Raw genomic sequence first — 27,766 nt, 5'->3', positions numbered from 1 at the left:
GGCAATTCATCAACATCTCCAGCAGATGGAGCTAAAAATTTCACAATTGACCCGCCACTGTCTTGTACATTGACTTTCTTGATAAAACAAGGTTACTGTCAAATGAGCCTTTAGGAGAGGGTAAAGTTCAGCGAGTATTTTATGGTAGTCATCACGATCTGGTTGATATTACAAGGTTGGAAATGGGTATAAATTGCAAATAAAATGAATTGAAAGTTTTTTTTTAATATATAAACGAGACATTGGTTTAAACTGTAGTTTAAGAATAATAATAATAAAAAAAACCAATATTTTATTTTTATTTCTCGTAATTATCAATTCTGCAATATTTTAGTTGTGATTTCTTTCAATGATAAATGTCAGTTTTCTATTGATAAAATTCATGTTGTTTGTTGGTAAAAGTATTAATTATGATAAGAATATTGAACAGGAAAGATGACATTTGGGTAAATAGAATTAGCATTGCTAACTCAAAACAATATTATATAATTCTTAATGGCAAAAAGTATTAGTAATATTGCTATTAACTTCGTTAGGAAATAATATTTGTTAGAAAATTTTGATACGGATATTCAATATTGCGGACAAGGTTCACTTCTGCTAATGACACATAACCAGTTTACTATTTAATTTCTACGAAATGCTCCTGTCAGTTAGGTGGTGACAAGAATAAAGATGTGAACTAAAATAGTGAATTGAACCATTGGTTTGTTTAAGGTGCGTATTTGTTGTGATATAAATTATTTTTGTAAAAACTATTTTTTAAATTTAAAAGTATTTTTCTTTAAATATGCTGATTTGAACCAAGACAAAGGCGAATTTTTCTCAGTAACTTATTTTGAAATATATTTTTTAAGGAATAAAATACTGCTTAAAGTTTATGCCCTTATAAATGTTTATTTATGATTGATATTTGAATAATTAATTGATTTGTATATAATCTTTATTATTGTAACTTTTATCAGTTATTATTATTGTATTTATGATTTTGACCTAGGTAGCTAGTGATAAGAATAAAGATATAAATTCAAATTGAATTTGGCTTGTTTAAGGTCTCTCCCACCGAGTCCATGTCCCTCGCAAAGTAAACTACAAAAGCGAGTTGCCCAAAAGAAAGGCAAATATGAAGTCCAGATAAACCGAAACAATTAATAAAATAACGTACATTGTATATTCTTATATAAGACTCAAAACACAGCATTATAATATGAAGTTCCTTTCTCACAGATGAGACAAGATATATATTTTAGATTTCACGTTTATCTTTTTGTGTGCTTCCTTGATTTTCGTTTATACAGTTTTTATATGTAATTGCAATTTATTCTGTTATATATTTCGTAGGTGAATCGAATTTTTTGCATGTTTTAATTGTGTTTGGCAATTTATTCTGATCCCGATGTTTCTAAATTGTCCTTTAGTATTGTTGCTCCTTTATTTCTTAATGGTATATTTATAACCTGAGTACCCTTTTCACCAAACGACAAATTATTTGAAAAATAAATTATAATGGGATTGGTCCAACAAGGATATTCACACTGTTTTTACTGAAAATTTCCCAAAGTGATTTTGTGATGTCATAGCAAAATGTTTTTCCCATGCATAGACCAGAAATTTGACATCTTAAAAATTAGATTGTAATTGCAAGAAAGAAGACAGAAACGAAAATGAGTTAATACAGTATAGGGTGTGTAAGTCTTGTCACGTGTTTCAATAAAATTGGTCCTCGTCTACCATTAAAATGCATAGAGATTCGTCATTAACATATAATTGGGTAAAATAGCATAAACAAAATATCTCTTTGTGTAAAAATACTGATAAAAATGAGAAATATCTAGTTCTACATCATAAAAATGTTAAGGACTGCATGAAATAGAAGATTATGCATTGCGATGCAACGTTTCGATTTCCCGAAAATAAACAACAAAATACAGATCAGTCTTCGGACTACGTTCTACATCGGAAATTCGGGACGAAAGAGAAGCTGAAATAAGAACGAGACTTACAAACACTATTTATACAACTAAAACAATTCAAATTTGCTTAAAATTATAAAAAATACTGCCCAACAATCCTTACGACAAACATTTATGAACTTTCAGTACATGTATTTATACGTAAACTTACGAGTATATTCGCACTTAACTTTTTCTTTTTGGAAAAAAAGAACCGACTAAAGTTAGCAGCAATTTTTTGAAAGCAATTTTTATAATGGTTGTATTTATTCTGGTTATCCTATGATAAAAGAGAGCAATATAATGTCATATTAGCTACCGACGTTTGTTTCACTTGAACGTTTACAACAGGTATAACCAAAACCTCTTTCATTGAAGTTCTTTTGTAAATACTAGGGATTCCTGTGCCATGTGTTCAGATTAGATGTTTTACAGTTGTTTCGATTCTCAATTAATATAAAAAACATCACCAAATAACGTATAAATGATTTTTAAAATAAAACTAAGATATTTTAAAACTATTAGTATATGATGACTCACATTGAACTGAGTACTAAATGCAGAATGTACCCAATTATCAAACAGAAACTTATTGACTTTGATACTTGAATTTTTTGAACATTATTTGCTCTCCATGGCCCGATTATCAGCATTTATCATAGTTGCATGTTCTTCTGTTTTCATCAGATATGATATTCAACGAAAACCGAGTTGATAATCTTGAAAAAGCCAGTAAAAGCTCATTCTTCCCAACTATATGAGTTCATCCCGGTGTTTAGTTTTAAACGTGCTGCTCAACTGAACCAAAAGAGAACAAACAACACAATAAACTAACAGATTTTGAAAATGAAGGAGAGATTTTTTAATTTTGAAAAACCTTTGTTAAGAAATAGTAATCAACGGAACCAAAAATTCTAACGGAAATCAAAAGGATGTATTCCAGGGACAAAGACCAAACATGGAAAACAGACAAACACAACAAAAAACATAAATAAAATAAAATAATTTATACAAAGTAACAAAAGCAAATGAGCATCTCGGAGTCAACTTAAAACTGGGAGCATGTACCAAGCGCACCGGTAAGGTAAGCGTCCCCTGCCTTTCTAAAAACACCCGCCAAGTTGCTAATAAAAAGTCTAATCCTGGGTAGGCGAAAGAGGAAAGGAAAACTATGGCACGTTGAACAAATCAGTTTTCATGGTGCAGATGGATACACCAAAGCAATCCACGAGTTTATGATGACGACCATAAAACTTCTATATATAGTGATGATTTCAATCTTGTAGCAACATAACCCTGTTACAAAAGCCTCATTGTAAGAAGTCTAGCGCGAAACAAAAAGTCTGCGTGGTTACAACAAGCTCAGGCATAACGTACGAGTTGTGATATGAATACTCCATACCCAGGTGCGGAAGGAATGTTGCCACAGATGAAAAGAAAGTTGACAATCTGAATGAAAAGATCACATTTGTTGTAAATTTATTCCTATAAATGTTATAACGCTGACAGAAAAAATAAAAAAATAGAGTAGAATTTATATAACAAATACAGCTTGTGAATTTGATAAACATCCAGTTATGCCACAGCCCAAAACACAATTTCTCACTCTGCATAAAGAATTTCCATATATTACCATATATTTCGCAGTCTGGGGCTAAGCTAAAACAACATCAATACTTTTTTCAACTGCCATTTTTACAAAAATAAAACAAACCCAAAACTGCACTATAGTCCGTAGCATAAATGGATTTCGCAATTCATTGATCATTCTTGAAATTTTTTAGGTAGCGCATAATATTTTCATACTCCTCTATTGGATCATCTTCTTCAGAAAGGTTATATCTAGTTGCCTCTTGTAAAGGAGTATTGCCCCATCTATAAGAGAAGAAAGGTTAAACACTTTTTCCAACTCTTTAATTTTACTTAAAAAAAATAAAAATCGATTTTCAATTGCATAAAAGTTTCCACATTTTTGTGTGACGTTTTCGCAAGACTTAAAGAGTACATTGTAATTTTGACACTAATTAATGCGTATGGCGAAATTTTGTCTTAAATACTATACGATATCTCAGATATTCCCTCTCCACATACCCACATACGAACTTTAATATGACTCTGTTTCAGGTACCCTAACGCCTTCTATTATTGAATCAGTTGGACGCCAAAATATAAACTGATTATAACTTTTTACATCTCGTTGAGGCAAACAACAATTTTGTTTTTCGTGTTTGACTTTGATTCTTATAATTTCTACATTGTACATAACTAAGTAAAATAACTTATATATATATATATATACAACGTCTCAGAATGTGACGACTCTATTCTCTACACTGCTCCATCGGATCAAATTGATACAGGGAAGATAACTTATAGAAGGGTCTGAAAAATTCCCGACGATGTTAGAACTGTCAAATTCGCGAGGCAAATTTTTGTTGTTCCCTCCGCGGGACTTCTATAAGTTTACGTTATCTTCCCTGTATCAATTTGATCCGATGGAGCAGTGTATAGAGAATAGAGTGGTCAATTCTGAGACGTTGTATAATATTGATTTGTTGTGACATGCATCATTAATTTGATCCTCTATCCTACATAATAACACCTAGATGAACTGTCCCGTATTACCATACATCGTGTACAAGTTACAGCCCTAGATTAATCCTACGAGGAGGAATCACCCGGCCAGCGAAAGCTATATTTTAATATAGCCTAGCTGCCCGAGTGGTCTAGGGCGCTGGACTTAGTGTAGGCGGTGTTGCCATAGATGTCACAGCGGTACGAGAACGAGTCCCGCGGAGGGAACGACAAAAATTTGCTTCGCAAATTTGACAGTTCTAACATCGTTGGGAATTTTTTCAGACCCTTCTATATATATATATATATATATATATATATATATTCTATTATATATCCGAATATCTCAGTTTTCAAATTGTTCCAAGGAAGTTGCAGTTCCACTAACGGTTTTTTAGGTAAAACCAAATATGTACCCCTATTCTCAGGAAAAATCATCAGACTGATGGACATATTTTTCATTGTCAAATCCCCTACAAGTTAATACTTCAGTAACAATGACTTACTAGATTTTTTTCAATAAAGTTGTATCACAATTGATACTTTTGTATTTTTTTTTTACTTATGGTGATATTCAGTCAGAATTTATCGTAAAAATAATTATTTTGAGTTTTCCATAAAAAATATACTTTTATTAGACATAATAAGTTAGAAGACATATAACACAACTTTTATATTTTTCGGTCTGTGAAGAAGTAACCTGAATGCCCGTGTTGCACTATTAAAAATAACTTGCGTTTCTAGTGTGCACCACGGGTATTGACGTTATTTCTGCAGCCAGTTTTGTATGCTCCATATTCAAAATAAGATAACGCTAAGCTGTAAGAATAATACTACAGTTCTCACCTATCTTTAATATTTATGTCTATTTCGTCTTTTAGATCGGTCAAAAAGTATTGCACCAGATGATCATGAATCTCGGCTACAGCTACATGTAATGCCGTTCGTCCATCATAATCTTGTTTGTTGATAAGGCTTGAATTTTGTAACAAGTAGCTGAAAATCATATGAAAATATATGTATTGATACTGACAGCATCATAAAAAATCATTGAACTTGTATCATAAGTACATGTATACACCAAAATAATTTTATTTAAAGACGACTAATAATTCTTTAAAAATCCCCATCGTAGTGTGGGTGGCTATTGAGATATATCAAATATTTGCAGCCGTTGGGCAAATATAGTACTCTATAGGAGATATCTGTATATAAATCTAAACTGATAAATTGAAATAATTCTTACACTACAAGAGTAAAACTTAAATAGTAGTCGTTATAAAATAAGAAAGAATATGATTCATGCACATAAAAAACCACCGAATTCATTTTTATTTTTAGTTCAGAAACAGTTACTGATCACGTAACCAGTCTTACTTTTTCATTTGGTTGTTGCGCTTTTGAGATAAAAATTATATGAGCTGTACATAAATTTGGCATTTACCAAGGGTTATCGTTCTTGATCTGGTTTGATTTGGTTAATTTTAGTGGGAGATAAATGTACTATTTTCTAAAAACTGCAGATCCGAATGACGAAATAATTATGGTTAATATGTTAATGTATATCATAAGTAGACTGATGAAGCATCATTTTTTGGTGGGTATTTCTACACAATGAATCACTAAACAATTGGTAGCTAAATTTTAATATGACTGGTACTTGAATCTACAAATTATGTTGTCAACAACATTAAGTCTTTCTGTTTTTTAATCGAATTTCAGTTTTAATTAACGCCTTATATGCTACACACTTAAAGGGTTAATTTTTTTTTCGATAATGAGCGCTGTCAAAATTGGATGCTTGTTATTTAGCTGGAATATCAGACGGTTATACTTTAAATTTACATATTAATGACTCTGTCATAACTGTGCGCGATTGAATTAAATATGGATGCAGTTAAAATGTCAAAAAAAGATTAATAAAAGGACGAACTCAGACATCGACGGGAAGGAATACATATCTCCAAAAACCGAGGCGCTTAACATTAGTTTTTTTTCAAGCCACATTTTTATTGTCATCTTTTGTCACTAAAATTCTATTTAATTGTTGTTAAATTATGATCAGCAGACTCAATTACATTGCACAAACGTAGATAATCGGACAGCATATACTATTCACTTTATTACGTAATTATAAAGTGTTCAAAACCGAATCAACTTTGGATTCATTGGAAGTTCATGAAATGTTCAAGAGTTTACAACAATGAATATAACAAAAAATCATTATAAGACTTTCGTTTTATTAAGATACCTTTGGGCGCAAATGCTTACTATTATGTTGCATTTCAAATATATTAGTAAAAGACCAAAAGGACATTTTATCTCTCTATAAATGATATTAGTGTTTTTTATTACAATGTCTTACCCTCTTACTGACATTATATCTCCCTTGTACGTTTTATTCAAAAGCATAAACACCTGAACATCTTCATCGTAAATGTGGAAAGATTTGTCTAATGTCTAAAAAAACAGGCTTGTATAGTAAAATCATTACACAATCGAAGAATAAGAATATATAATGTTACAATGAAAGATATATTTATGACAATGTTATCGGTCAACAAGACTGATATAACGAGTACGCATTTGATCTATTGATTAACATTTCTTATACCGAGCTCAGTCATACCGGAATTGGTATCAAACAGACCCACAGAAATGTGCCAGGGAAGTGAATTCAAAGCAAAAGTAGCCTTCCAATCGATTTAAAAGATTTAAAATTAAAATGTGCAGTTCAAAAATAAAAAAAAACACACACACAAAAAAAGAAGAATTATTACAGTATCTAGATCCGGTACGCTGATTCATGTTCTTTTTAAATGGATAATCGTTTACTTATCATATCTCGACCCTTTCAGCAATTGTCCGTTTTTAGTGTCTTAACAGAAGTAAGAAAAAGCTCGATTGTAGGCTGTTCTACGTTCTGTGAAAAATAATTGTCGTTTAATCAATGATTACTACCAACGCTGGTTAAAGGAATACATTCCTTGCCATTTTGTTTATGAAATGTTTTCAGATGTGTCACAAGAGTGTTGGTGTCGATCTGAAAATCATGATCTTATCTTATTAAAGTAGTAATAATTTAATAAACAAAATCATTGCTTTTCAAGACCCCATTACAATCGTTTAGTTTCCGTTTAGTTTTTTACAACCTTTTTCTACAAGAGGAAATGTGGTCTTTACGAAATACAAATACTTGCATGTGAAACATTTTTACTAAGTTCTTTTGATTTTCTGAGCAGAAAACTTTTGACTTTTGTAAAACGTTGGCGCTGGTGCAGATTCTCCAATGTGGCTGCTGTTGAAACAAGACATTTGATTCCGTCTTCAACCAAATCTACTGGCCTTTTCCTAATGCTATTATAACAGTATAAAGCATAAATATTTTACATCATATCATACAACTTCTGGCAAAATGGTTTTTACAAATAGAAATTAATCTAGATTAATAGATTGATAGATAGATTTATACAATTTAATTTCTTTCTCCGATAAATTATAGCAAAATAAATGGTTTCAATGTCAAATTTATTTCGTATATCTACGACTAAAGCTTATATCAGTATATGACAGTTTGGTATTACCAAAATTCCTACAGAAAATCAAATCGAATCTTAACCTCGAGTTTCGATTTTTACATTACATATAAATGCGAAATATAAGCATAATGTAATTTATGAAACTACAAGCACTAGTTCATATATTGAAACAGTGACGCCTTTAATTAAAACATACCTATTTCTTATAAAGGGGGACGCGTTCCTTTCCTTTATTAAATATTGAACTATATTCATATGCCCAACAGAAGCCGCCACATGAAGTGGAGTGTTTTTGAAGTAGTCAACTGCATCACAGAAAGGGTAATCACACCTGTAGAAATTTACATTAAAGTGTTCTATTCAAAGCTGCTTGTTTTGGTAATACTCGAATGCACCATTTGAAATACAAAACGTCAAAAACCTATTTAAATTGACAGTTTATAAAACAGGAGTAAATATGGGTTATTCTATTTCCATCAAACATCGGAAAAAATGCCTACATATCACAATAGAAGGACCCTTGCAAAAAACATCAAACTCCAAGTGAAGTTTACACGTGAAAAAAAACCATAAAAAAATCACAAAGACATGAACATGATAAACACAATACATATTGAAAGAGTAAAGATCAGGAATCTGCACACAGGAAAGGTAAGGATGACCTGCTTCGCGGCGGTACTGTCGTATTGCACGTGGATAAAATCCGACAAATGTCATGATTCAGAGAGTAGTCAACCCAGTAAGACGTGAAATCTAACTGAAGAATTCAATGTTTGAGATGGAAACTTCATATCGGTCAATTAATTTGTGATTACGATCTGTAATGATGACATCGGCAAAGGTTTAACATGCCCTTGACTTACAAGCGCTTACTTGGCATTATCCTTGTTCTTCAAAGAAGGGACATTAATAGATCACCTATGGAATGTATACACTGGAGAATTTATCCAGTGTTTCTAGAAAAGCAAAGGACGCTTACCCTACCGGTGCACCTGGTCCATGCTCCCAGTTTTCAGTGGAGTCCGAGTTGCTCGTTTGCTTTTGTTACTTTGTATGTATGATTTTAGTTACTTTATGTTCTTTGTTGGGTATGTCTGTTTTCCATGTTTGGTCTTTGTCCATGGATTACATTCTTTTGATTACCGCTAAAACCTTGGTTATCATAATATCCGGTAATTAGCAATTCGGCGGATGTTGTTATATGTGCAAATGACGCCCATTTTACTAGATTAATAGATCCGGTTTTTAGAAGATGCTCGCAGTGCACTTTAATTCAGTTCATTTAAACATACTTACTTTTCTAAAGTATCTAAATCTCCCTTAGCCGCGGCTTCAAATATGACATACATATTTGACTTGTCGGTTATCTAGTAAATAATAAAAAAAAAGTTACGACTTCTTGGTTAAAACGCAGGTTTCTTTTAGTAACTAAATTCAGTGGATGATACCTGTGCTGCTCTCAATTGAGTTTTTGAACGTATAATTACTATCAATGCATCAAGAACAACAATCTTGTTTTATTCCATAAATATAAATGACATGCTAGCAAACATTTGAAAGAAACAACAAAAATGGAAACACATACCTGAGGTTTGGTATACTTTTCTTTTAGCCCAGGTACATCAATCTGCAAACTATTTAATGTTGAACATTGTGCGAAATAGGAAGTCAAATCGACCCTTCAAAAAAGAACAATCAGTTTCAACACATAATACAAAAAAGTTTATATGTAATTGTTCAACAAAGAAAACAAGTTCAATAAAATTCACAGATTTTTGGGTTTTGCATGAGAGCAAATAGGACGCAAGTCTCATTTTTACAAATAGGACAATTCAGAAGATAATTGACAAAAAATGTAATTCCTAATATTGACACCCCTTCCATTATCTTTTATCTCGCGAATGATTTAGGAAATAAATCTGGTAAGTCTAATGAAAGGAAAAAAAACCTCTAAACATTTTTTTTCAGAAATGCTGATCAAACGATAATAGCCAATGATAATTAACAACCAGTTGTTCATTGATTATATTTCAACTTTACAATTCATTCCTCGATTCAAACAAGGAACCACAATAGTGTAGCTTCTTTGACATAATATGTTAGAACTCATTTAATTTGAGATACGGCTTCCTATTTCGATGTTTTTGGTTTTGAGTACTTTTTGTGTAGGATTTATTTTAAATCTTGACATACATAAGCATTAAGTTCGATTGCTATTGATGGGATGTTACTCCTTGAAACACATGTACAGTATACAAGAAATGCAATATTTATACGATTGGTATTTTAATTGTATTAATTGTTTTGCCATAATTTGAATTTTTAATTTTGTTTATAACTGAATTTTGATTAGAAAAACACACAGATATTACCTTTCCTTTTTAGTATCGGATGAACGGTCATCTTGTTTACTGTGTTCAGTAGTCGGTATATTCTGTGTTAATAAACATAAACAACTCAGCTTCGTGCAGTCAACTCTCTTTTATAAACAATAAAGATAAGTGGTTCTGCATTTAGATGCTTTCATGTATTAATAACCGCTTTCGTCAAACGATACCCTTCTACTGAGCCTTTGATCAAGATAATTTATTGTAAAGACTTATACTTATATCAATAGTTTAACAACTTTTTTATTTACTTGCTATGTTTCTTAAACTGACTTACCCGATAGATTCGTTTGATTACTTATTAATCATAACTAGCTACTTCGAATTATTCCATTGATAAGCTTACTATAACATGTAATTATTCTGATACAGGAACAAAAAAATATCTTCTATGTAAAATACTAGAAAAATTATGACCGAAGTTCACTTGGTGATACCCGCTTCCCTCCCCAGAAACCATATATGGTATCCCATGAGTAACATCAGTGGTTTAAAAACAAGGTAGGAGATGTACAATAGCATAATGTTATAAAAAGTCTGTGAAAGATTCAATAAACTAAATTCATCGGTTTCAGAGGAGTTGCAGATTAGACTTGGGGACAGAAAACAGACAGACGAACGGACAAACGGATGAACACCATGACCACTATATACCTCCCGCTTTTCAAGCGTTGGGAGTATAAAAATGTAGTTACCTTGTCTCGCCTGATGCTTTCTATACGTTTAATTGTTTCCTTATCTATTGCTGTTCTACCATACCTTTGGATCAAACATAAATCATTTAATACAGTGTACCATTAACATTTGTATATGCTTTGCGTCTATCGTGTATTTTGGTGTACTTAACACAAGTCTATAAACATTAGTTATATTTTACCTACAAAGTTAATTCATCATAATGTATTGCGGTATAATTCTAGTGCATAATTTGTTGTAACATGAATTTCATTCAACAATACTGTAAATTTCTGGTATCATTTATTTTTTAATTAATTGATAAACAAATTTGGTGGTTACATTAGAATGGAGGTAACCGTTTTTGAATTCGAAGACTTGACGTCGCCTATCTAGATTTCACTGTTGCAAACATCCGTTTACTGGCTGAGCTTGAGTGTTGCAAGTAAACTCAATTTATTTATTCCAAATAAATCTAAGCTGGTATAACAAACCAAATCCTTTTCATTTAATGACTTTGAAAATATAAACCTGTCAGTTATGTTTCCACTGCAGCCACATTCAAGTAAAAAGTTGATAGCATTTTTCTGATTTTCAGCAAAGGCAAGATGAAGTGCTGTTCTTCCATCGTAATCTTGTAAACTCATATCTACTCCATTTTTGTTAAATCTAATAAATGCAGAATATTGTCCACAGACTGTATTATATATATGTATATACTACATGTAATTGTGTTTTCCTATAGAAGAACAATGGCTAAAGAGCAAAACACAAATATCCGCTGGTTCAAACATCTATATACAGATATATACACAGCCAAACGAATAATATGGCGCATTGACAGAAATGTCGATTTCGGTTTTATTTTGGCATAAATGTATAATTAAAAAACAAAATAAAAACAAAAACAAAAACAAAAACAAAAAACAAAAAAAAAAGAAAAGAAAAAAACAACAACAATAACAACAACAAAATAACTGAACAGTATTATATATACATTGTTACATTGTATCTTACATTTGTGACTATCAACTTTCGTATTATCAAAATAAATAAACGTAGTTGTTAATTTGATTTTATCGTTTTATCCTTGATATTTTTAGTCCTTTTACTATTTACTTCTGGATATATGATTACATGTATGGGTTTGGTAATTTTGGTTTTGCCTTTATTTCACTACTTTAATAAATTTCGTGCAAACCTTAACATATCTAGAAGAAATGATCGCCGGTTCAAAGGAGAGAACCAAATTCGGTAGGGACTTAACTATAAGCATGTAGCATGAAACATGTATTTCACACTACCATCAATCTCCCTTTTGTTTAGACGCAATAAATAATAACAAGATCTGCTATTTCTTTTCAACTTTGAAAAAAATACACCTAAATGTTTTGCAGACAACACATAAACTTATTTTTATTTACCTTCCCTTCCTGTAAATATAGTATCTCTAGACGGATTTCTTTGGAAGTCAACTCTTATGATAACCAACACTTATTGCTTAAAATCCGATATTGCCAAGCAACATGATATTGATGACTGACAGATAACAATACATTGAAATTTTGGCTTTTTTTTATTAACTTACCGCTTCAATATCTCGACATCACCATTTTTACCGGCCATAAGCAAGCAATACGTTTTATATTCGTCACTTTCAGTGTTAACAACATTCTATGAAGAAAACACATGCATGTTGCTTAAACAAACGACTTCTGAACACAAAAGCAAATACAGGTATTACTTATCTGTCGAATTTGTGTTTTTAAATGAACATTTGAAGTGAACTAACATTGAAAAGTAGAAAAATAAAAATGCCATATGCATGTTTTTATTACCACTTAATCCATTATCAAAACTATTGTGTCTTGTCAATTTTAAATGGTATATATCATTGGTAAAATAAAGCTTTTTTTGCCTCAGTTTTCAAAATCTCTAAGGTGCAAGTAATTGATGAAATCAATTATTTCACTTTTTTAGAGTAATTTAAAAATAATTGGTGACCCTTATAATTACATGTCTAAATGATCAGTTCATTTCAGTATGTTCCTCATTAGTTTATTTACGTATTGATAATCAGTGCTAAACGCATTGTACTAGACAATGCGAAAGAAAAAAAAACGAGCTATAAATCTGTACTGGTTATTTTTGTAACCTTGAAACTATTTCTAAAACACATGCCAAGAGCACTCTCGTGTTCATATATACTAGAATTAATTAAGGACAGTTGACAAACTTTTGTTTATAAAACTGTTTCCTAAATCTAAAAGTGTAAGTGATAAATTTACCGGACACAGATCTAAGAACAGTCTGAATATTTTTCTCTTTCCTCTTTCCTTGGCCAACATCAGTGGAGTGATTTGCCATCTAATGGAAAGAATAGATAAGTCACACTACATCATTATGCTTTTAAAATGATTAGCTTGTGTCATTTGAAAATGTTTGATATGTTATTTATATATCCTTGTTTGTCATATTGAGTTAATTTAGATTCACTTTTGTGTGTAGAGTTTCTTCACCCTTAATAAGAAATTTGTCGATCAAGTGTGGAAACAGAAATAATTATTACAATATACACTGGTCTGCTGTTACATAAAAAGTTTTAGCAATAATCTCTGAAAACAAATTAAGTTATAATATAATTTTAATTTAATATAGACATGTTTTAATTGTCAATGGCATTCAACGCTCTCTTAACAAGTAAAAGCATTCTACAAAATAAAACGTGTAGAAAATGATAACTCCGGAAATATACCTGTCTTCGACATTTTCTTTAATCTTTCCTTCCTTGAGTAAATATTCAACAACATGCTCTTGATTAAAAGACACTGCTACATGAAGTGCTGTTCGCATATCATAATTACAAAGTGACAAATCGTAGTCTAATGCACTAAACCTGAACAAAAAGGCAATTGCTAGTATATATTGATAAAATTATATTCATCTACTGAATGTTAAAATAAGCCATATTTCATTATTAACCATGCAAATAATATTGAAATTTTGTAGAAACAAAATATTTTTACGATTAATCTAAAATCCTTTAAATTTTTACAAAAATATATAATTTACTTGCACATTCTATCAAATTCTTTATTTCAGTTGGTTTCACCTTAATTGAAACCGATCATATATTGGTTTTGTTGATATTACTTTGAGTAAAAGCGTTTTTTTATACATAAAAAAGATCAATATTTAGCAACAATAGTTAGTGAAACATACTTGAAAGCCAAACAATATCTTTTATGATATTACTTATATTATATCGTTCAAACTTCTTAGAATACACGTTTTTTTTATATTCTGATAAATGCATTTAATTTGCATATCATTAAAATACGATAATCTCATTGGAGAATCGGCTTGACACGTGATTTTTCATGATTCGATGAAACATATCTTCAAGCTATTTTCTTAGGCAACATTCACTTTACGTGCACTGCTTTTATTGTTCACTGTGTTCGCCTATTTAATATGTATATATTAAATGAAATAGAAATGGAACAATAAAAAACATATAAAAAGTAATTATAAGAATTGAGTATTTCATTTCGATGTTTCATCGGTGTGTAAAAGCGTTGACCGGTCGCACATCGTGGATTCTTAATTGAAAATGTGCTACGGGCACCTTTTTAACACATATACAAAATATAGCAATATAACAATTAAATGATTTTTTAACACAGTTTATTAACACAATAAACTATAGTATACTACTTTTTAAGGTTCTTTAGGTTCCCATCTGAAGCCCACTTTAATATTTCTAAAATCCTTATAGTTGGCGTTTCGTCTTCGGTATCCTGAAAAGATGTAATAAAGTAATAAAAAATATACAAATCTAGTTTCAGACATGTCATGTTCCTCATAAACTGCGCTTTTTCTGAATAGTAACACGAGTCATATATAATTTTTGATAAAAGACAGTACAATGTGCACAAGCATTTTTGGGTAGCGCTTGTTGTCGCAAACTTTTTATCCTACCTTGACTTCAGGTTTACAGTTTAAATGATCATCCATTGCAGACTGCAGTACGTGTTTGCTGTCTTCTGATTTAGCTAAGTCAACAGGTCTCTCTCCACTACAGATTACAAAAAAAATTGTAATAATAAATTGTACCATTCTAATCTAAAGGTCTTTGAATAGTTTTTAGAAATAATCATCTCCATTTAAGCATCATTGTAGGCTTTATATTTCACCCCTCCCCCAAAAAAGGTTGTATTGGATTTGTTATCAGTTTTCTGAACTTTTAACAGAAACAAAAAAAAAAAAAACAAAAAAAAACAAAAACAAATGAGTGGTGTACACAATCAAAAGTGCAACATATTATATGATAATCGCATGTTATTTGTTTGATAAGACAAACATATAAAGATAGAACGATAAACAACTAAAAAAAAGGAAGAGCCTCCACCGCCCACCCCCCCCCCCCAAATTCATCTCGAGCCTTTTCGGCATTTTATAACTTTACGAAAAAGATAAGTGATATACTTATTATTCCTAAACATTATTTTGGTATCTAGTTTAAAAATACAGTATAGTACTTACTTTTTCGAACGTGCAAATGGCGATACCTCACATTCATTGACCAGAAAAGTTATGATATCTAACGACCCTTGTTCTGCTGCAACATGTAGAGCTGTCTTTCCTGACGAATCTGCCAGGTTCATTTCTGTTTTCAATTTGAATAATCTGAAAATAAAATTACTGAAAATATTTCCATAGTAAACACAATATAACTAGTCAACGCCACAATTTAACTTCTAAGAATTTTTTTATCAGACTTGCAGAATACAATGCATTATAAGTGAAAAAATCAGTTAAAAAGTTTCAGGTTATGCTTTAAGAAGAAAACAATATAATAAAATTCTAAGTGTATGTGAATACGAACGGAAAATCATAATAAACTTCATTTTGCTAAAAACTTGTATCTTAATGATTAATTATTGGATGAAAAACAATATAGATTCTGAAGGATTGAGGCGCATTTAAACATTTAATATCCTGGTTATAATTTTTTTAAGTTTTAGATATTAGGTTAAAAACAGTAGAATTCTTTTTATGCTGCACTATTATATATATATATAGCAATTTCTAAATTCAGACATTTCTCTAACTGACGTCTATCTAATGACCAAATCATAGTCATTATACAAAAATGGCTGAAAACGGCAACGAATTTTGTAAAATGACTGGATTAATCTATCAAATTTAAAGAAATTGCTGAAACTGGGTCAATTAATTTTAAAGATTTAAATATCACAAATATATATACAAATATTTAATACGATTGGATGCTTTTCTATTCATTTATCTTTAAGTAAAAACTCATAGATAAACATTAAATACATTTGTAAATTTTTTCTTGAAGAATTTAACTTTTTTTCTTTTATCTCTGAGCAAAAATTCACAAACAAACTGTTCGGTTGTGGAGATTTTGGATTCTAGTACAAAGAAAAAGATATAGGAGAGGGAGAATTATATTGCAGTGCTTGAGAAAAACTGTTTCAAAAGAGAATGCTGTGGACTACTATCTCCTGAGGTATGTTTATTTCTTTGTTGTTATCATTTTTTCTGTTATTATTCTCTCCATTTGATTAAAATAAACTTTTATAAAGTAAAATATCTGCATTTTTTGAGAGCAACTGTTGTACAAGTTATCACGAGTATGTAGTTTTTATATGATTATGGTAGTTCTCAGCACCCGTATGAGTGTATGTGCGATAACTGTAGCAATCTTTACTGAAATATATGTGTTGATAGTATTTAGTTCGTCAAGGTTTCAAATATGTTTTACCTTTGTAATTCTGTTATATCGTTCGTTTCTGCTGCTTTTACTAGTTGAAGAGCCACGTTATCTTTCAAATATAGCTACAAAAAAAAAAAAAAAAAAAAAAACCACACACGCCAGGATAAATAGTCCAACTATTTTAAGTGACTGTATTAAAATACATATTTCTCTTCTATAAATATATAAACAACACCTAAATAAGCTGTCCTGTACTACCATACATCGTGTACTAAGTTACTACCCAGTTTAATCCTACAGAAGAAATGACACACCTGGTCGAGTGGTCTAGAACACTGGAGTTAACGCAGGCAGTGTTGCCACAGATGTCATGACGATACGAGTTCGATTCCCGTGGAGGAAACGATCAAAACCAAAATACGAAGCAAATTTGACAGTTCTAACATTATTTTAAATGTTCACACCTAATCTTCTCTGTATCAATCATGATCCCATGTTGTCAAAATTTGAGATATTTGTATATATTTATATCTATACGATATGTAATTTGTATTTTGAAATAGTCAAATCAAATGTTCAGAAATAATAATTATTATAATTTAATTCGTCTACTGTAATACTGCAAAAGTACTAAAAGGGGAAAGAAATATATTCACGTACATTTAATACCGTATTGCGGGTAATTTTTGCAGGTGTCAACTTATGCGATTTTGCTATATGTATAAAATTCGGCCTTTTTTTGTTTGTTTTTTTCGTCCATAAAAGCAGTCAAAAGGAGATAACTTTGAAATATCTAGACTTAAATATTATGTTTTTTTTTTCGCTATTTCTCGCGAAAATTTCCCGCTATACGCTATACTGTAAACATATGATTTTTCGCGGTGTAATATTTCGCTATTTCCGCGGAAGACAAATAAGCGCAAAAAATAGTACACGCGAAACTGATTTTCGACTTTATGAATTGTATTTTTTTATAACTGCAATCTAATTTTAATCAGAACTTTCAATTGTTTCATTCAGTCACTGCATGTTGGATCTTACAACACTCCAACCAGTTCAGATTACCTTTTCAGAATCCTCCAGATTTTCCCTTTGAGTAATGCTATTATAAACATGACAGATGAAATTTGATTTGCTGGCCAGAAAAATCATAAAGATAGAAAGTAGAATGGAGTGCTGTTAGATCCTACATTCAGTGACTGAATTGGTTAATTGATAGGTCTAATTTTGATTAGATTGTTATAACCGTGAACTTTGATACTCGCAAATATTTTACTGTAAAAAATCTAAATATTTTGATATACGCAAAAATTAATGGTTGAAGCATGAAGGTGGGGTGACAACATACGTTTTTTCATCTGTCCATTAATTTCTGTGTGTTCTTTTGTCAATAATCATAAGAACATTCAAGTCTTATACACGCTATATATTGGTTATATACCCATATAATTGGTTGATCATTTAGATAAGAGACAGTAGATTTTAAATCTTACCATTACAAAAGTATATATTTAAAAAAGCGCGTTCACTTATACATGTGGAGAATCATTATGTTCATGGATAAACTACAACGGTCAACAACAATTACAAGTTAAAAAAAAAACATTTACCTTTGTCTTTGGTGTTCTTAATTTTAATGAACTTGGACCTTTGTATCCTTTTAATTTACTTATTGTTTCTTCATAATAAGTTTTCTTTTTACTGTAATGCCCCAAAGTATCTTGACTCGCTAAAACATGCTCAAAATGCCATTCTGCATCTTCTTGAGACGTAAACTCCATACATCTAAACACCCGAAAAAAAATAGGAAAGAAAGAAATTGCTGTTAAACTAAAATCAATTAGAAAACGAAAACAAAATAAAATAAAAAAATACAAGATTTTGTAACCGATAAGTATTGATAATGCAATGATCATTTAATATATACAAGAGTGAAACTTGTTTTTATTCCAAAGAAGCATCGGTTCAGTAATATCCTCTATACTGATACACTGATACTTGTCTCAACTACATATATATAATATAAACTGATCCCTTTATAATCCAAAAAACTTGTCTAAACCAGACACTTTGTTAAGTTCATTTATATCAATTCAAATGAATCTTACCTTAGTAAATCGAACACCTATTTAAACCGAATCAATTACAGAGTCAAAAGGGTTCGATTTAGGGAGGTATATTGTAGCAATTTATTTTACCTGTCTTTAGTTGAAGGGCAAACTGCTTGCTTAGAGAGCAGGAATTCAACTACATGAACGTGTCCTTCACATGCAGCCAAATGGAGTGCACTGCGACCATTAATATCAGTATCATTGATACCGACAAGTCTTCCGTCGATGTAACTGCAACAAGAATTAAAAATCAGCCGTAGTAAGTGAACAAATAATAAATGTCAAATTATAAAAAATATGAAATATTGTACATGTCATCAGTTACCAGTAAAACAATTTGTGAAAAAAATATAATGTAAAAATAATATTTTAATTTTATAATGTTTCAATATGTTTTTAACCAGAATTAGAAGCTATGTGTGGTAGGCTTTAATTAGATCGAACTACATGTAATGTGTATGCGATAAACTTTATTTTTTTTTCATATCAAATTAGTGAAACTGTGCCACTGTGAAACTTACTACATACCATTATCATGTTAAAGCTCTCCGTATGCATAAAGCATAGCAAAAAGCAGTTATACTGCAATATTTACATAAATAAGTTTAGTTGTTACCTTTTGACGGTATCAAGATCGCCTTTGTTAGCTGCATTTATAAGTTCATAAACGTGTTCTTCACATTTCTCGTCCCAAGTTTTTCTTTCCTATACCACAGATACAAAATAAGAACAGCTCTGCATACAATGAAGAATGGTGATTGCTTTGAGTCATGTTTGCTTTTTGTATAATTTAGCTTCAAAATTTATGTTGTTTTCATTCTACATATTTACCAGTAATTTTAAACCTTAATGCACCAGGTTATGTGGCACAGATCTTTTAATTACCATGGTCGTAAATCCAAAACTGATTCTATAATGGAATTTAAATGTAAATATCACTTTTCCAGAATATACCGATGTGTAAAATCGGGCTATTTCCTTAAAGAACAATTAAAAGTCTGAATATTATTTATATCAGGTTTGAGAGTGAATGGTACGATTTACACGTCCATATATTATAGAAAAAAGTGTTTAATCCATATAATTCCAATCCAAATCTCTTTGAAATATATTTATCCTTATTTTTCTTTGAGGCTCTTACTCAGTGACACCAAAAATTGACATTTAAAATGTCAGTATTCAATCGATAATGTAACATGGTTGTCATTTTCAATATTTGAAGTAAATATAATGGCCCCTAGTACCCCTATTGTTTTCGAAATCGTTGAGATCATAGAAGATGATCAACCAATCATAATGCACGAAAAAGACATATGCTAATTAGATTGGAATTTTAATAAGAAGCAAAATCTAATCTATGAGCAGGTTTATTATGTAATGTGAATAACTATATCATATAAATTGCTATTTGTTCAATTCAAAATTATCTGAGTTTCCATATTCTTTTTATGACAACATTTTCTGGTTTTAATCATTTTGATATTACTTTTTTCTATGTTTAAAATTTCCGTATCATGTTAAAGTGAGCAAAGTTTACTTACTTCAATTAACTTGTGGGTAAATAAAAAGAAACAGCTAACAAAAAACACTGAAAAACAGATATATTTTAGAAAGAAACAGTTCAAAAACCTCTAAAAAAACGATAATTTTTTTCATCATTAAAGTTATTCTTTATTGCTGCATTGTTGTTATCAAACTAAATGTTTAGTAATGTTGTTAAATTTCTGACTATACAAAAACACACTACAATATAAAAAAATATATACAAACTTAGATATGTGTATGTCATATACATGTATAAACCTGACTACACTGACGATAGTGCCACACATGAAAATCGTAAGAATTACAACATTACTACATGTATATTATAATTACATGAAATCAATCCATTAATTTTAAATGAAAATTACACTCTTCATGATTGTTATCTTTTTGTTATATCTAAATAATCTCTTGTACATACCGATGAAAAAAAGGAATATGAAAGTTGCAACTCCTACTTTATAGATTGTTCCTGTCGGAACAGGACGCATCTTACTAACACTAAAACCTGAAATGTAAAATAATAATAATAAAAAAAAATGGGAAACACTCAAAAACGTATCTTTAACTTTTAGGGCGAAAGTTATTCAAAAATATTTTATAATAGAAGGACACATCCATTCTAGCATAAGCCTTTTTCAATTTATTTTCTTACAGTGTGGAATGTTTTGTTTACTTTTAACTCTTGTAGTGTTTTAATTTGGTTTCGAATGTTAGTTGTTGTTTGTATCTTCGATTTCTTTGCTCTGTCTTTACACTTGGATAACAATCATCAGTTATCGTTCAAGCGGTGATTACCTTAATTGTGTCAATATATAACAAGAGACTAAACCAGCCAATGTTGCGAGAGTGCGCTATCAATAATGCTGAAACGTACATTACGTACAGTTGTAATGTAAATTTTTAAAAGGACAAATATACAATACAGAAATATATACCTTCTGGTTCAAATATTCTATCCTTTAAGATCGTAAATTGCGTTGTCATATCAATCCTAAAAAATCATGATAATATAAAGAAAAGCTGAATATTGAATTGTCTGGAAGAGATGTTATCCCCGACCCCTATAAAAATAACCTAAAGATTTTCTCAGTTGCTTATTTTCGCGGATTATGTCAAATAAACATATTTGCGGATATCAATTTTTGAGTTTTCAAAAATAATATCAACGTTATAAAGCGTTAACTAATATCGCGGATACGCTTTTCATTTCATCCGCGAAAAATACACATTTACATTATACGACTCTTATGAAATGGTAATGTCTGCTGACTCATTTAATGAACTTGGCAAAGTGACATAAAACAAACTACCGTAAAATAATACGATAATCAGAAAAAAAAACAAATTAAAACTCCAGACAGCAGTCTTGCAATTTCTTGTCCGGACAGACAGCTTCGATTTAAAGAACCTTTGAATTACAAGAATATTGCCTGATCAATATTTTGCTAATTTGGTCGATAGCCCGATACTATTGCATGTCCTATTATTGCTTACCTGACTGAGTCAGAAATATTTTCACAATCACTCTTTCCATCAGGTCTAAAATATCCATTTTGGCACTTCTTAACACACTGGTAATCTACATTGCAAATATGATTTAATTGCATGCGGTTGTAAATCAAAATGACAATTGATTTGCAAAATATTCATTACAAATCTTGCATGCATTTGAATCTTTCTTCGTACAAAATCGAGATCGTGTTATTGTCAAAAAAAAAAAGAGAAAAAAATTATGGTTTAAGAATTGATATTAATACAGTGAATAGCAATTCCAAACTTTTGTAGTATCTGACGACAATCAAAACATGAAAAAATAACACTGGCTTACATTTAATAAACAATATATAACATATCATACAAATATATATAAATAAAAAAAAATGAAAGAAACAACAAACCTGCGTTAAGCTCATGGTTATCATCATTACAAGGTATTATGCTACAATAACAGTCGGCTGACTCTGAAGGCGAACAGCACGAGCTAGAGCCTCCAGGGACATATCCGAGTCTGTAGTCACATCCACACTGTAAATCTTTTACAGTACTTCCATTGTTGCATACTACTTGACCCAATCCACTGCATGTTGATTTTTTGAGTTCGCAATTTGTTATTTCATTAGACTTTACAGGTCCAGGCTGGTATCTGTCGCTTGAACATGAAGTGTAGTACACTCTATCTGTATGTGTTGAATAGCGTGGGAAATATCCTGGACAAAAATTGAAAGTAAAGGTGCCAAGGCGTTCAGCATGATTACAGTCTACAAGTATCTACTTCTTTGAAATAAAATTAAAATTGTTGAAACATATATAAATGCTTCTATTCTGACAGTTCTAACACCATTGGGAATTTTTCAGACCCTTCTATGCTAACGTGATTTTCCCTGTATCAATTTGATCCAATGGAGCAGTGTAGCAAATAGAGTCGTCACATTCTGAGTTGCATGTAAAATATTGATTTGTTTGTTGATTTAATCCTCTATCCTACATAACAACACTTAGATGAGCTGTACCGTACTACAATACATCGTGTACTAAGTTACAATCCTAGATTGATTTATTCTACGAAAAGGATTGACCCGCCCAGCGAAAGCTATATTTTTATATAGCCTAGCTGGCCGAGTGATCTAGGGCGCTGGACTTTGTGTAGGCGGTGTTGCCATAGATGTCACAGCGGTACGAGTGGTCAAAATAAATAAAAATGTGTAGCCTTGGGGTATAACACATATTACAGAATTCGCATGATTCTTACAAATACTGCTACTTAATACAAATCAAATAAGATAGAACACATAAGTTTACCAGGGGGCAGCTGTATAAAAGCATTGCACGTTTCCTTTAAAAAACCATCTTCATCCAATAAACAATGGTAGACTTCATTTGATGTACAGTTGAATAGTTTACGTATTTGTAACCTTTCCGCTCTTGATGGACAACGCTCGACCCTGCGAATTTCTCTGGAGAAATTTCGATATAGCTGTTGATTGCAAAATAAAAAATATAAGCACAGCATCATTCTCATCCTAAATATTCCAAATATTAATATACTGATAATATAAAGAAGTCACATGATAATATTTAATAAAATAAAATAATACTTAAGATTTGTTCAGACTTTATTTGTAGGTTTCGTAACAAACGACACATCTTTCAAGATGTCAAACCTTGCGTAAAGTTCACTCTGCATATATTAGTCAATCGTTGTTGCTACATGTAAATTAGGGCAATTGGTAACGATTATCGGATGAAATCATCATTTGATCATCCATGTCCAGATATCTTTCGAAACCGATTTTATTTTTTTTGGGTTAATTTTTAGATAAACGAAGAAGTAATGAAGGCCTTTGGAAAACATACGCATTGTTTATATTTCTTTACATTAAGTTATATTCCTTACAAGTGAAATAAGCAGCAATGTCATAAAAGTCTTATCCTTCATTTTCACATTTCATCGGTCATCACATCAAACATGTCTGTTAATAATTCTGGAAAAAAATCAGTTACGTTGGATTTGTGTGTAAATGGCAAATTTGAATTGTTATAGGTCGGCAACCCTACCTTAATTATAATACTAGACATAATTGACTTAATAACTTCAGTCATTCTTTCCGAATTTTCGAATCATGGAATATTATAGATAATGAATTACTTTATATCTTACCTTATCCAAAAGAAGGGATATCTTTGGAACTTGAGATGGAAGACACTACAGACTCATTGAAGTCGGTCTCATATAATGACCTACACTTAGAGATCGATGGAAAAGGAAAACACATTACCAAACTATACAACAAACGCGACGACATCTCATCCCATATTTCATACTTATCTTATGATCTGAGGCATATTGCGTATTGAGTTTTCGTATAAAACTAGTAAATTGTTATGGTTTATCAATCTGCACAATGAGAACCGATTTACCTACCGTGTCATTTTTTCCGTTCCTCTTTCGTCTATCCCGGACGTGACATTTTATGTCAAATTGGTGTCTGTTTCTAGAAATGAAGAGGACGCCTTTCCTCACGGTTCACATGTTCCAAAGGAATCTAGGTTGCTCATTTACTATTACTTCTATGTTTTCGGTTTTTCCTTTTTCTCTATGCGAGGTTACTTCCCCTGTCTATCCGTTATCATTGAATTAAAGTTAATTTGATTACCGTTTGAGTCTTAGTTCCTTCAATTTACTTTATTTACTTTTGCACGCGAAATAGTATATGGTATTCTTTATTGCATTGCATTTTGTTATATTAGAAGTTACACTTTTCCAGCGTCAATACTTTTAAAAATGAACCAATTTGATTAAATGATTGTAGATTTGAATTATTCGAATAAACAAGTTTTTTGAAAGATTTAACAGCTTATCAGTTCTGAAACTAGAAATGGTATGCTTATATCTGTCGACAAGCATTAAAAACTTATCTGTTTTCTTACGAATGTATGCAAAATTAGCGAAGCATTTCCTTTATTCTCTTCTGCTTTTAATCTTTGTCTTTTACTTACTCCGGGTAGTTGAAAATGCAACTAGTCATGCCGTTCACATTTAAGATATTTAAAATTTTCTTGATCGAGAGATGCTATAAGTTTCCTTGTTAATCTTTACGATTAAGCAAGTAGGAGCAGTAACACTACAAATCAACCAATAATTTGACAAGTCTATCTATCTCGTCAGATTGCTGTATCTTCAATATGATGAATCACGTTTGACCGGTTATCATTTTTCATCTATTCTACAAAAATGGCTTGTCATGATATTTCAGTACAGTTCTTATAGAGACTAAGATATAACTGTTAAGCTTTGGTCTTACTGGTCCTCAAATGGTCAAATGCCTACACATAATTCATTCGCTTGAATTTTTAATTTTTTTTATAAATGTATATTGCACACTTATAATTGTCAGTTTTTGTTAAAAAGTCAGAAGTTATGGCGGCAAGATTTAAGGATATATGTTCCTGTTAGCTCTTCTATCATCATATTCACAAAATGGAATAAAGCAAGCTACTTGATTATACGGTTTGCTCATATGACAGGATAAGACAAGATGAAGTTTTTATTTTTTTTTTTATTTTTTTTTTTTTTACAAAATTGTTCCGTCGTTTCTTTTTGATACTGCAAGACAGCATGACTCAAGTTTAGTTAAAATGACATCTAAGGAAGCAAATTACATGTTATTGGTCAATACGCAAGCGTCAATGACGTCACTTCTGTCCAACTTGTCAAAACTAAGTGAGATGTTATTCTGTTTATTTCCGACGTCACATTTGATTTGAAGAAACGTTGTCATTAAATTCCTTTTAATCATAAGGGAAAAACAATTATTTGCTGATTAAAGGGTCATCTCCAATCATAATGTAAAGCGATGTGCTATAAGTACTGTAAAAAGTGAATTGCACTACAGATACGTGAACGAATAACAAAGAACACACTTCATCCGCTGGTTTTTATGCTTTTGTATAAAAATGAAATTTGTAAATTATTTATAACTGGTGCTTAAACCCTTTGGACCGATATACTGAGCTGATAAAAAAGGCAATACTAAAATGGTCATGCATAAACCCTGGAGCATAAGATATTTTCGAGACCAATCCATCATAAATAAAATACGAATTAACGGAAATTTGTCGACCGTATTGACCAATGTCCTCCGCAGACCTAAAATCGCTTTCTGATTTCCTACGTATCACTTCGCCGGCAAAGAGGCTCTTTTATACGGGATCTGCGAAGCTGTTTCCGATGTACTGTTATTATTTTCATAAATAGGGTTAGGAGTTAAAAATAGCAAAAATACCCTCTGCGCAAGAGATGACATATTGACCAGTTAATGTTTATAAATACTTATGAGTCACGTGTCTGAAATACAAAGACTTAATTAATGCGGTAAAAATATAAATCTCTCAGTTCAGTGTATCAATGCAATCATAATCAAGAGAACCAATATTTTAGCAGAAATCAAAATAATGCAATTTAGGAAGAAAGACTGGACAGGGGAGACAGGCACATACAACGAAGAACATAAAATAACCACACTAACAAAGAAAAAGTAAATGCGCAACCTGGACTCCACTCAATCTGGGAGCATGGACCAGGTATACCGGTACAGAAAGCGGTCTCTGCTTGCTTTTCTAGAAACACCCACCGAGTTGCTCGTAGAAAGTACAGTCCGTGGTATACGAAAGAGGGATTGACAATTATGACACAGTGAACGATTTTCAGATGTATACACCGCAACGATCCACGAGTTTATGACTTCTGAAATGATGACTTCAATCTTATAGCAATATAACCCTGTTCAAGAGACCTAATTTTAAGAAGAAAGGTGGGTGCAAGTAATATGTGCAGTTACTAGTAATGTGTATCTTATTACCAACCAAACAAACAAAATGTTAATAATATCCAATAAATAGTCAGCAACCTGATTTGGTGGTGTTCGCACAAAGCCACCTTTTTACTACTATTTAAATTTTGTGTAGTTCAAAATATGTGTAGTATTTAACAAGGAGCTTTAAAGTCCTCTAAGCTGTCAATATATTATGTCACGAGTTATCCCAAAAGTAGACTCATTAAAGGGGTAAATACTTTGTTCAGCAAACAAGTTCATTTAAATGATTAAAATGATATGAAAGATAGTCTTTTCCTCTTTTCCTTTTCAATAAGAGGCTGTGTATCTAATGGACTGTACTACACAGTAGTAAACAGACCTCAAAAACTAACAAGCTAAAAATGCAATTATGTTAAAATACAACACCAGAACGCCAAAATTAACTATTCCAGAAATGTAAGGTATATTTATAGATAACTAATTGTTATTATGTATACTTTACCTGTGAATATGGCTGCATCTACTTTCGTTTCTTCTTTAAATGTATAATTAGACACATATACTTCGGCAAAATAAACACATTCGGAAAGTCAAAGCCAAAAATAGGTCTGTACTTTGTCACCCAAAATTAAATCGATACCATCAATTCAATCGTGCAAATACGTTTCACATATAAGATAAAAGATATAGAAACATACACCTAGTTCAGGGACAAATTGGAAGATTTTGAAATATTAAATGAATCGAAATACGGCAGAGCTATATTGTTCATGTTGGCAAAACAATCGATTAAAGATCCTGATTACTTTCGTGTAAGGGCAGACAACTATTTCCCAAAATATTGGCATCACGCTCATTTGCGCTCCTGTCCTGGTTAGACTTGCCTTTGAAAATTTACTCAACTTTACTGCATTTTGTAA

At 31.1% G+C, this 27,766-nt stretch overlaps 1 protein-coding gene across 5 annotated transcripts; it reads right to left on the bottom strand.

Annotated features, from left to right (window-relative positions):
* Window positions 1-1,749: 1,749 nt before the first annotated feature.
* On the bottom strand, window positions 1,750-27,563 carry LOC148625994 (uncharacterized). 5 transcript variants are annotated; one of them, XR_015919969.1, is made up of 30 exons: window positions 27,349-27,553; window positions 23,927-24,014; window positions 23,332-23,506; window positions 22,431-22,739; window positions 22,027-22,111; window positions 21,468-21,523; window positions 20,951-21,037; window positions 20,526-20,572; window positions 19,601-19,689; window positions 19,072-19,215; window positions 18,484-18,658; window positions 16,922-16,995; window positions 15,673-15,816; window positions 15,109-15,205; window positions 14,845-14,927; window positions 13,883-14,023; window positions 13,416-13,494; window positions 12,716-12,801; window positions 11,659-11,796; window positions 11,148-11,211; window positions 10,438-10,499; window positions 9,651-9,744; window positions 9,362-9,432; window positions 8,262-8,396; window positions 7,727-7,883; window positions 6,892-6,986; window positions 5,373-5,522; window positions 3,667-3,827; window positions 2,493-2,750; window positions 1,750-1,981 (listed from the first exon to the last, which is right to left on the bottom strand). XR_015919969.1 is itself a non-coding variant. In XM_088569515.1 (29 exons), the coding sequence occupies exons 3-29, from the start codon at window positions 23,966-23,968 to the stop codon at window positions 3,710-3,712; spliced, it is 2,997 nt and encodes a 998-aa protein (XP_088425641.1). In that variant the 5' UTR covers window positions 23,969-24,014; window positions 24,455-24,649; window positions 27,349-27,552; the 3' UTR covers window positions 3,415-3,709. The 5 variants fall into 5 exon arrangements, 3 of the variants coding, with proteins under 3 accessions (XP_088425641.1, XP_088425640.1, XP_088425643.1); XM_088569515.1 differs by lacking the exons at window positions 1,750-1,981; window positions 2,493-2,750 and adding an exon at window positions 24,455-24,649 and having other exon boundaries at window positions 3,415-3,827; window positions 27,349-27,552; XM_088569514.1 differs by lacking the exons at window positions 1,750-1,981; window positions 2,493-2,750 and having other exon boundaries at window positions 3,415-3,827; window positions 27,349-27,552.
* Between the last annotated feature and the right edge of the window lie 203 nt (window positions 27,564-27,766).

The sequence above is a fragment of the Perna viridis genome, chromosome 2 (genome assembly GCF_037379345.1).
Source record: "Perna viridis isolate PV_CMFRI_1.1 ecotype Kerala chromosome 2, ASM3737934v1, whole genome shotgun sequence".
NCBI classification, from domain to species: domain Eukaryota; kingdom Metazoa; phylum Mollusca; class Bivalvia; order Mytilida; family Mytilidae; genus Perna; species Perna viridis.
The sequence above is the reverse complement of the archived record's forward strand: the minus strand, read 5'-3'. Positions and strand labels throughout refer to the sequence as shown.